Genomic DNA, 12,207 nt, shown 5'->3' with positions numbered 1-12,207 from the left:
TAAGATTCAACTGTGCCCTCCGATCGGAACTTCTAAGTGTTTACTCATTTCTAGTGATTAGCATAATTGATCCAATCGTCTTGGATGAGATAAACTATGATTGTCTGACCCTTTCACTTAACTGAGGATTTTGTAAGGAAAGTTCTATTTTTAAACTTACTTTCTTGTTATGGGCTAAAAAAATGATCTATGAAACTCAAGTCTTGTCAACATTCTGGAAATTGTACTTGTGTTCAGTGAGATATTGATTAAAATCTTTCATTTCAAAGGGGGTGTACTTATGTGAAGCGCTGTGAGGAAGAAAAATATATTACTGGTTGTGTTTGTTTACATATAAATGTAGTTGTTTTTTGTGTGTACATGCATTACAGCACACCCTCGGTATTTCAATCAACTTTCCAGTGGCCTTGACATGGTTGGACTAGCTGGTGAATGGCTGACAGCTGCAGCAAACACAAACATGTATGTGTCTGCTTTCTTATTTACTTACTAATTTAATTGTGTTTAATTATGCTATGTTATGTTGGTTTTCATTTTATTTCATATTTCTGTAGGTTTACATATGAAATAGCACCGGTGTTCATTATTATGGAGGGGATATTGATCAAGAAAATGCATGAGTTGGTTGGCTGGAGAGAACTTGATGCTGACGGTATTTTTTCTCCTGGTAAGTTTAAGCCTTTAAATATATTTCAGGTAACTTTATCATTTGGATTACTAATGTATACAACTTTTATGACTACAAAAAAAAAATAATGCAATAAAGCAAATGTACAAAATGGTGTCAGGATCATTTGTACAATTTTTAGTATATGTTTAATGACTTAGCTAATATAACTTAACCCCTTCACCACCTGGAGATTTTCTGATATTTTGCCATCAATTTAGCCAAATGAGGGCTTATTTGCAGCTGGAGTTTTACTTTTCAATGAAACAATTCATTTTGCTCCAGATTGTACTGGAAAACAGAAACAAATTCCAAAAATTGCAAAAAATCAGAGTGATGATTCAGCATTAGGGATAATCGAATACCTCAAATATTCGCCAACGCCCATATTCGCCGAATAAGTCGCCGCTATTCGACTATTTGCGAATATTTGATGCGCAATGTAACTCTATGGGAAACCCGAATAGTTGCCGAATAGCAATTATTCGAGCTTCCCATAGACTGTTATTGCGAATCGAATATTCGCATAGCGGCGACCTATTCGTCGGATATTCGCGAAGCCGAATATTGCCGAATATTTGTGATATTCGATCATCCCTATTCAGCATCATTCTAAACAGCAGAAATGCTGATCTCATGTGAACGTCAGCACTCAGCCGGTGTTCACAAGAACTAAGACATGAGGGCGACAGTTGTCAACAGCTGAACCCCGGCTGGCATGACAACCCAGCAGCACCCTTTGACAGTGCGATCTAACTCTCCGATCCACCCACGCCTGTTAGCTGCACATGTTAGCTGATCAGATCAGCCAATATGTACAGGGAAAAAATGTGGGCTCGCATTAAAGAGAATTTTTAGGCAAGATCAAACTCTTTTAAATTGTCTATATAGGATGTAGGTCATTAAAAGTTTAACAAAATACCTTGATATCTGTAATCCGATGTCTTATTCCAAAGAAATACAAATTCTCTTAATATGTAAATGAGCTATTCCAAGTTATGGGCCGGACACTGATATGCATGAGAATTTGCCTCCAGAACTTATATTTAATAAAAGGAGGCCTTACTAGTGTCAGACATGTAACAGTGCACAGTAGAACTGAACTTTGTCTCGTTCCAGTGTTATTGCATTTTTAAGAAAACATGAGAAAGAAGAGTTAAGTAGTAAGTACTTGAAACAGGAAAGAGAAAAGGGAAGACGTTATACAGCAGTAATGATGGAGTACAACACATAAGCTCTCCAAAGTCTCTGATTACCAGTTACAATGTGATATGGTTAACTTCCAGTAATCAGTAGCTCCTATTGATGTAGCAGGGCAGTGTTAAGGGTCCTTTACATGCTGCAACATCGCTAACGATATATCGTCGGGGTCACGGTGTTTGTGACGCACATCTGGTGTCGTTAGCGACGTCGCAGCGTGTGACAGGCTGGAACAACCTAAAATGATCGCAAAAAACACAAAACTTGTTTGTTTTGGAGAGGTCGTTTAATTTCAAAAAATCGTTGTCAGGTAAGTAGCGATGTTGTTCCTCGTTCCTGTGGCATCACACATCGCTGTGTGTGACACCGCAGGAACGACGAACATCTCCTTACCTCCATCCCACCGGCAATGAGGAAGGAAGGAGGTGGGCAGGATGTTACATCCTGCTCATCTCCGCCCCTCCGCTTCTATTGGTCGGCCGCTTAGTGACGCCGCAGTGACGTCGCTATGACACCGAACGCCATTCCCCCTTGAAGGAGGGAATTGTTCGGCAGTCGCAGCGACGTCGTTGTCAAGGTATGTGCGTGTGACACTGCCGTAGCAATAATGTTCGCTACGGCAGAGATCACCACATATCGCACGTATGACGGGGACGGGTGCTATCGCGCACGGTATCGCTAGCTATAGCTAGTGATGTCGTACCATGTAAAGCACCCTTTAGGCTTTCATATGAGTTCACATGTCCAATAATTATTGGTTAGAATGGAACCTGCAGAGATCCATTGTCAAAAAAGTGCAAACACAACTTTTTTGTCAGTTGGAAAAAATTCATTTCTGCAGGATCTGGTTTTTTTTAACATGGGAATCTATGGAGGACAGATCCATTAACGGATTACTATTTATCTTCCATCTGAAATGGATCCTGTAAGCAAAAAAATAGATCCTTTGTGTTTGTGAAACTTTTTTGCCAATGGATCTCTGCGGGATTCGTTCTAATGGATGATTACAGGACTTATCACTATCTTACCAACTGCCCTAACCTTTTAAGCGGTGACATTGTTTGTATGTTTATATGTTAATTGTGTATCACAAGATGTCTTAAATTAATGTACAATGGTAGTATCACCTAGATGAGACTCAGACACATGCTAAAGGACATTGTGCTAGCTGTTCTGAAGATTTTTACTTGACCAGAACCTATGTAGGACAGTTTCTAGACGTCCTGAACATATCCATAAAGTTGGGAAAGCTACAAAAGAAATGTGACCTGCATTAGCTTACTAGCTTGTGGAAGTATTGATGCATTATCTTTTCTGCTACTCCTTTGCCATTTTGGATGATATGGTAAGGAAAACCAATGAACAAAGGCCCAAGTCCTTTCCTTTTTATAGACTTGATTTAATGACTCCGGCAAAAGGTTTTAGAACTGCTTAGTTCCATACAAAGCCATAATTGGACTTCCTTCTGTATATTAATAACTTTCTGAAGACAAGTTACAATAGACATCTAATGCACCTAAAGCAGATTATCCCAATTCAAGCATCGTTATGTGGAATACTTGAAACAAGGTGTATTGTTTGCCCTTTCCCATGACCTGTATAGAGGATTAAATGGTGAATATCTGATATTTAATGTTTTGTTAGTATTCTTTATCCCAGAAAAAACTGCTTGCACGTGACATCCTAGATCCCCTAGGGTATATTCTGTCATTCATGAACATTGAATTATGTGCAAAACCATGAGGTCTAGTTCAGTTTTAACAGCTGTTGTTGCTCAATAATTCATTATTTTTTTTCCCCTTAGGTGGTACTATATCAAACCTGTACAGCGTCCTCGTAGCTCGATACAAGTTTTTTCCTATTGTCAAAACAAAGGGAATGGCGGCTTTACCAAAGATTGTTCTCTTCACTTCAGAACATGTATGTGACCAATCTTGAACACGCAGCTAGAACTTTATTAAAATGACCCCTAAAAACAACATTTGGATATACCCTAAAACACTGCATATGAAAACCGTAACTTGTCCCACAGAATCAAAAAGTTCTTAAAGCCATGTTGAGTCAAGAATTTCAGCCTAGAGGCCAAGCACCTTAAAATGTACAGAAAATTTAGAAAAACAATCTCAGATGAGACAGGACATGCCATACTGATGTTGCACTGTGCTCTGGTCCTTGAGGTTTTGCAATGCATGTGTGTACTTGGCCTTATGCCTGGAATTAATCCCATTCCTACTCATTTATTCTATTTCTTTTGTAGAGTCACTACTCCTTTCAGAAAGCATCTGCTGTGCTTGGCATTGGAATAGAGAATGTGATAGCTGTTAAGTGTGATGAAAGGTGAGTTTCGTTTCGCTGAATGAATAACGGCTTTGTGTGCGTGTTATTTTTCTACAATAACATTAATCAGTCTTTTTTCTGTAATTTAAAGGCAGTCATAAAGCTGTATGTGTACATATGGCTTTTCTGACAATATGTAGTAAATGGATCCGTCAACAATGGATTCAATGGATTCTTCAACAATGATGGTAAAAAGTTTTTTCTTATCACAACACATTTCAATGATATATTTTTTTCACTTGATAAAGGCACTGCTACTGTGTTGAAACACGGTTTGAATGAAAAAATCTTCTTATCATCATGGTTGAAGAATCCATTTACTGCAGCAGCACAGCCCATCTAACGTGGTTTCATCCAACTAGATCCAATATTTTCTGCAGGACTCATCCACCAGCCATGGGGAAGATGGGAACTGTTTTTCTTCATGCTTGCATAGGAGTTGTGCTTGGTGAGTGTTAACCAAACACTTGCCTACTGTCCCTCCATAACGTATCACTATTGGGCACCATGTTCCCCACATGTAGACTACTTCTTTCTCCGACAATATATAGCTCACACATTTCAAATTCAATTATTTAAACTAGAGGTAATTGTTGAACAATTTATTCCCTTTACAGTGCCTTGCAAAAATATTCATCCCCTTAGCATTTTTCATGTTTTCTAACTTCACAGCCTGGAATTCACTTTTTTTTGTGGGTTTGCATCAGTTCAGGTAAAGAACAGGCCTGTAACTGTGAAAATTTGTTTTTCTTTTTATTGTGTAGCCAACAAAAAATAGGACAAAATAGCTAAAAATGTCAAGGTGCATAATTATTCACCCTACAGTTATTACTTAAAAGAGCCTTCTTTTGCGGCATTTACAGCTGCAAGTCACTTTGGATAAGTCTCTATGAGTTTTCCACAACTTCCTAATGGGATTTTTGCCCATTCCTCAAGGCAAAACTGCTCCAGCTCCTTCAAGTTACATGATTTTCTCAGGTGAACAGCAATCTTCAAGTCTGATCACAGTTTCTCAATTGGATTAAGGTCTGTGCTTTGACAAGGACTCTCTAATACATTTAGGGGTGCTTCACACACAGCGAGATCGCTACTGAGATCGCTGCTGAGTCACAGTTTTTGTGACGCAGCAGTGACCTCATTAGCGATCTCGCTGTGTGACACTGAGCAGCGATCTGGCCCCTGCTGTGGGGCTGTACACACAGCCCTGGTTCGTTTTTTTATTGTTGCTCTCCTGCTGATAAGCACACATCGCTGTGTTTGACAGCGAGAGAGCAACAATCCTGAATGTACAGGGAGCAGGAGCCGGCGTCTGACAGCCTGCGGTAAGCTGTAAGCAAGGTAAACATCGGGTAACCATGGTGGTTACCCGATATTTACCTTCGTTACCAGCCTCCGCAGCTCTCACGCTGCCAGTGCCGGCTCCTGCTCTCTGCACACGCTAAGCTAAGTGGTGTGCGCTGGTAACTAAGGTAAACATCGGGTAACCATACTCGATGTTTACCATAGTTACCAGTGTCCGCAGCTTCCAGACACCGGCTCCGTGCAAGCGCAGCGTCACTTGCACGTCGCTGCTGGCTGGGGGCTGGTCACTGGTCGCTGGTGAGATCTGCCTGTTTGGCAGCTCACCAGCGACCATGTAGCGACGCAGCAGCGATCCTGACCAGGTCAGATCGCTGGTGGGATCGCTGCTGCGTCGCTAGAGTGTGACGGTACCCTTACACGTTTCCCCTTAAACCACTTGAATGTTGCTTTACAGCAGGGGTGGGGAACCTTTTTACTGCTGGGGGCCATTTGGAAATTGCTATCAACCTTCGGGGGCCGCACAAAATTATCAATGTGAAAATGACCCGGCTATACTTGGTCAAACAATTAACTCACCCGTACAGTAGTAGCTGCAGCTGCTTCTCTTTGGTGCGGCTGAGATGTTCGGTGATACTAATCATGTTGCTTCTCACAGCTGCATTTCCAGGTTTTTCTCTGTCTGGAGCGCAGTCAACTCTTTGTGACAATATACATCGTATAAGACGCGGGGACTGCTGTATATAAATCACAGGTGACACACATCACTGGAGGGGCTGGGGGCATATGCATCACATAGGAAACGCTGGGACTGCTGTATATACATCACATAGGTGATGCTGGGACTGATGTATATACATCACATTAGACACTGGGGGCACATACACAACACATGTATATGCTCTCAGCCCATCCTGTGATGTATATGCCCCCCAGCCCCTCCTGTGATGTATATGCCCCCAGCCTCTCCTGTGATGTATATGCCCCCAGCCCCCCTGTGATGTATATGCCCCCAGCCCCCCCTGTGATGTATATGCCCCCAGCACCTCCTGTGATGTATATGCCCCCAGCCCCTCCTGTGATTTATATTCCCCAGCCCCTCCTGTGATGTATATGCCCCCAGCATCTCAAATGTAATGTATATGCCCCCAGCATCTCATATGTAATGTATATGCCCCCAGCATCTCAAATGTAATGTATATGCCCCCAGCATCTCAAATGTAATGTATATGCCCCCAGCATCTCAAATGTAATGTATATGCCCCAGCATCTCAAATTCAATGTATATGCCCCAGCATCTCAAATGTGATGTACATGCTCCATCCCGTTTTGTGATGTATATGCCCCTTACATCTTCAATGTGATTTATATATCACAGGAGGGGCTGAGGCATACACATCACAAGAGACCCTGGGGTCATATACATGATAGGAGGGGATGTGGGCATATACATGACAAAAGGGGCTGAGGGCATATACGTCACAGCAGAAGCTGGGGGCATAGACATCACAAGAGGGGCTGGGGCACAGACATCACTGGGAGACCTAAATTTGGCTGTGGGGCACAGACATCGCTAGGAGGGGCACAGACATCACCGGGGGGCAAAGGCATCACCAGGGGGGGTCAAAGGCATCACCAGGGGTGCAAAGACATCACCGGGGGGGCAAAGGCATCAACAGGGGGGTAAAGGCAACACCGGGGGGGAACAAAGGCATCACCGGGGAAAGGGGCACAGGCATCACCGGGGAAAGGGGCACAGGCATCACCGGGGGAAGTGGCACAGCATTACCGGGGGAAGGGGCACAGGCATCAAAGGGAGGAGACTGGGGGCACAGACAGCACTTGCGGAACACAGACATCACTTGGGAGCATTGGAGGGAACACAACACTGGGGGTGACACACAGCACTCAGAACTGCACACAGTGTCGGAGAGCAGATACACAGCGCCGTGAGTGTGTGCAGGGCACAGGCATCACCAGTGGGCACAGGACATCACTATGGGGGAACAGGACATCACTGGGAGGAGACTGGGGGCACGGACAGCACTTGCGGAGCACAGACATCACTAGGGGCACAGCATTGGAGGGATACAAGAAACTGGGGGTGACACATAGTGCTCAGAGCTGCACACAGCACTGGAGGAGGCACACAGCGTCGGAGAGTGGGCACATAGCACCGGAGAGCAGGCGCTGGGCACAGACATCACTAGGGGAGACACAAGCATCACTAGGGGGGCACAGGGATCACTAGGGGGGGCACAGGCTTCATTAGGGGTGGCACAGACAGGACTGGGCAAACATAGGAATCATTAGCGGGGCACAGACCTCAATGGGGGGCACAGGCATCACTATGGGGGGCAAAGGCATCATTATGGGGGGCACAGGCATCACTGGGGGGAGACTGTGGGGTACAGATAGCACTTGCGGAGCACAGAAATCACAGCACTCCGAGCTGCACACAGCACCGGAGACCGGATACACAGCGCCAGAGAGCAGGCGCAGGGCACACAGTGCCAGAGACCGGGTACACAGTGCCAGAGAGCAGGCACAGGGCACACCGTGCCGGAGACCGAGTATATAGCAAGGGAAAGCGGGCGGACGGGCACACACCGCTGTAAGTAGGAAGCGGTGAAGCTGCTGTGGGCCGGAAGCGCAGAGCGCTAAACCCGCCCACAAAGTAAAGCCAGAGCACTGTGGCACCGGCCAGCGAGAAAGTTCAGTGGTACGCGCAAACAGTGCATGAAGGGATTTAAAGGGACGGCGGCCAGCAAGACTGCGACAGGGGCTCAAGCACCGCCACCCTGGAGAATCTGCCCGGGGGCCGTATGAAAGGTCTTGGTTCGTTCCCCACCCCTGCTTTACAGTATGCTTTGTGTCATTGTCTTGTTGGAAAGTGAACCTCCATCCCAGTATCAAGTCACTGACAAACACAAGCAGTTTTTGCTCAAGAATATCCCTGTATTTTGCAACATCCATTTTCCCCTCGACTCTGACCATTTTCCCTGTTCCTGCTCCTGAAAAACATCTCCACGGCATGATGCTGCTGCCGCCATGTTTCACTATTGGGATTGTGTTCTTTGGATGATGAGCTGTATTAGTTTGGTGTCAGTCATAGCAGTTACCTTGGTCGCCAAAAAGTTCAATTTTTGTCTCATTTTACCATAGCACCTTCCTTCATACATTAGGGAAGTCTCCCACATATCATTTGGCAAAATCAAAATGAGTCTTCCAATTTTTAGCTTTAAGTAAAGTTTTTTTTTTCTATCCACCTTTCCATAAAGGCCAGCTGTATGGAGTATGTGGCTTATTGTGGTCATATGAACAGATACTCCAGTCTCTGATTGAGAACGCTGCAGCTCCTTCCGGTTTACCTTTGGTCTCTGTGCTGCCTCTCTGATTAATGCCCTCCTTGCCTGGTTTAAGAGCTTTGGTGGGTTTCCCTCTCTTGGCTGGTTTCTTGAGGAACCATATTCTTTCTATTTGATGATAATTCATTTGTTGGTGCTCTGGAGAATCTTCAGAGGTTGCAATATTTTTTTAGAACCCAACCCTGACTTCTACTTCTCAACAAGTTTGTCTCTGACTTGTTTGTAGATCTCACTGGTCTTCAAGGTGTAGTATTTAGTATGTAGCAGTTAGTGGTGCCTCTTGCTTAACGATGTTGCAGCCTCTGTGGCCTTTTAGAACTGACAGATCATGGGACACTTGCACTACACATACTGTGGGTGTGCTTACTTTCACTAAGCATGTGAATTATGATTGTAATTGTTTCCACCAGAATTTTTTTAGGGGCTTTATAGCAGAAGGCATGAATACATATGCACATAGTAATTTTTATTTATTTTTTAAATGCCATAAATTAAATTTTTGACTAGATTTTTCTCGTCACTTCCCCAACTGCTGATGCATCACACACAAGTCGGATTACAAAAATGTTTAAACAAAAGTTGTAAAGTAACAAAATAGGTAAAAAGCCAAGGGGGTGAATACTTTTGCAAGGTAATCTATGTGTAATTTCTGATGTATGTTAAACATACTGTACAGTTTATGCTCTAGCCACATACAGCCACTGTATGTATGTTAAACAAACACTGTAGCCACTGAGCCTAATCATAAACTGATTCATGTACTTTGCAGATTACTTTTCAGCAGCCTATTTATATTTTCTGCAGACAGAATTACCACAAAAGGTCAGAAGTATATTATAAAGCTGGAGGCACATATTACAAGATCAAACATAGGTGTTGATCACAGTTCATATCCCTGCACAATGAATTCTGTACTTGTTGACAGAGCATGTTTAGAGTACTTTCCCATAGAAATCATTGATAGACTAAAGCTGGGTTTACACACTGCAACATCGCAAACGACATCGCTGTAACGTCACCGGTTTTGTGACGTTACAGCGACCTCCCCAGCGACATTGCAGTGTGTGAAACCTATCAGCGACCTGGCCCCTGCTGTGAAGTTGTGATCGCTACAAATCGTTCAGGACCATTCCTAGGTCCTTTGTTTCCCGCTGTGCAGCATGCATCGCTACAAAGTTTCAGTGTGTGAAGACTTTGCAGCGACTCCGCGGCTCTGTCTGTGTAGCGTCCTGATTAGCGGTCACCGGTAAAGGATTCACCGGTGACCGCTAATCCCCCGAGTGACTGAAGTGTCCCCCCCTCTCTCATACTCACCGATCCCCGATCCCCAGCGCTGCACGGCGTTCACTCTGCTCCAGCGGCTTTTCCTTTTTTGAAAAAGCCGGCCGCTCATTAAACAATCTCGTATTCCCTGCTTTTCCCCGCCCACCGGCAAATGTGATTGGTTGCAGTGAGACAAGCCCACACGCTGAGTGACAGCTGTGTCACTGCACCCAATCACAGCAGCCGGTGGGCGTGTCTATACTGTGCAGTAAAATAAATAAATAAATAATTAAAAAATCCGGCGTGCGGTTCCCCCTATTTTAATACCAGCCAGATAAAGCCATACGGCTGCAGGCTGGTATTCTCAGGATGGGGAGCCCCACGTTATGGGGAGCCCCCCAGCCTAACAATATCAGCCAATAGCCGCCCAGAATTGCCGCATACATTATATGCGACAGTTCTGGGACTGTACCCGGCTCTTCCCGATTTGCCCTGGTGCGTTGGCAAATCGGGGTAATAAGGAGTTATTGGCAGCCCATAGCTGCCAATAAGTCCTAGATTAATCATGTCAGGCGTCTCCCCGAGATTCCTTCCATGATTAATCTGTAAATTACAGTTAAAAAACACAAACACCCGAAAAATCCTTTATTAGAAATAAAAAACACTAACAAAGTCCCTCATCACCAATTTATTACCCACAACAAAGCCTTCCTTGTCCGGCGTAATCCACGGTCCTCCGACGTCGCATCCAGCTCTGCTGCATGCAGGTGACAGGAGCAGCAGAATACACAGCCGCTCCGGTCACCTGCACGCAGCTAATGAAGAGAGCCGTGTGATCGGCTGAGCTGTCACTGAGGTTACCTGGATCCAGCGGTGGCCGCGGGTAACCTCAGTGACAGCTCAGCTGATCGCGCTACTCACCGCCGCTCCGGTCAGCTCCACGCAGCAAATGAGGTGAGTAACGCGATCAGCTGAGCTGTCACTGAGGTTACCCGCGGCCACCGCTGGATCCACCGCTGGATCCAGGTAACCTCAGTGACAGCTCAGCCGATCACACGGCTCTCTTCATTAGCTGCGTGCAGGTGACCGGAGCGGCTGTGTATTCTGCTGCTCCTGTCACCTGCATGCAGCAGAGCTGGATGCGACGTTGGAGGACCGTGGAGTACGCCGGACAAGGAGGGCTTTGTTGTGGGTAATAAATTGGTGATGAGGGAATGTGTTTGTGTTTTTAATTTCTAATAAAGGATTTTTCGGGTGTGTGTGTTTTTTTACTGTCACTTACAGATTAATCATGGAAGGAATCTCGGGGAGACGCCTGACATGATTAATCTAGGACTTATTGGCAGCTATTGGCTGCCAATAACTCCTTATTACCCCGATTTGCCAACGCACCAGGGCAAATCGGGAAGAGCCGGGTACAGTCCCAGAACTGTCGCATCTAATGTATGCGGCAATTCTGGGCGGCTGCTGACTGATATTGTTAGGCTGGGGGGCTCCCCATAACGTGGGGCTCCCCATCCTGAGAATACCAGCCTGCAGCCGTATGGCTTTATCTGGCTGGTATTAAAATAGGGGGAACCGCACGCCGGATTTTTTAATTATTTATTTATTTATTTTACTGCACAGTATAGACACGCCCACCGGCTGCTGTGATTGGGTGCAGTGACACAGCTGTCACTCAGCGTGTGGGCGTGTCTCACTGCAACCAATCACATTTGCCGGTGGGCGGGGAAAGCAGGGAATACGAGATTGTTTAATGAGCGGCCGGCTTTTTCAAAAAAGGAAAAGCCGCCGGAGCAGTGTGAACGCCGTGCAGCGCCGGTGATCGGGGATCGGTGAGTATGAGAGAGGGGGGGAAATCACCAGCAAATGAGGTGAGTAACGCGATCAGCTGAACTGTCACTGAGGTTACCCGCGGCCACCGCTGGATCCACCGCTGGATCCAGGTAACCTCAGTGACAGCTCAGCCGATCACACGGCTCTCTTCATTAGCTGCGTGCAGGTGACAGGAACGGCTGTGTCTTCTGCTGCTCCTGTCACCTGCATGCAGCAGAGCTGGATGCGATGTTGGAG

General features: G+C 45.4%; 1 protein-coding gene across 1 annotated transcript in view; it reads left to right on the top strand.

Moving 5' to 3' along the window:
• The first annotated feature begins 382 nt into the window (after nt 1–382).
• The window catches only part of LOC142244292 (glutamate decarboxylase 1-like), a 141,686-nt gene continuing 129,861 nt past the window's right edge, over nt 383–12,207 (top strand). Inside the window, exons 1-4 of the mRNA XM_075316499.1 lie at nt 383–462; nt 555–667; nt 3,672–3,787; nt 4,125–4,204. Coding sequence (XP_075172614.1) covers nt 413–462; nt 555–667; nt 3,672–3,787; nt 4,125–4,204 — 359 coding nt within the window. The 5' untranslated portion in view covers nt 383–412. The remainder of the gene's footprint in view (nt 463–554; nt 668–3,671; nt 3,788–4,124; nt 4,205–12,207) is intronic.

This window comes from Anomaloglossus baeobatrachus, chromosome 6 (assembly GCF_048569485.1).
Source record: "Anomaloglossus baeobatrachus isolate aAnoBae1 chromosome 6, aAnoBae1.hap1, whole genome shotgun sequence".
NCBI classification, from domain to species: domain Eukaryota; kingdom Metazoa; phylum Chordata; class Amphibia; order Anura; family Aromobatidae; genus Anomaloglossus; species Anomaloglossus baeobatrachus.
This window is presented reverse-complemented; position numbering and strand designations above follow the sequence as displayed.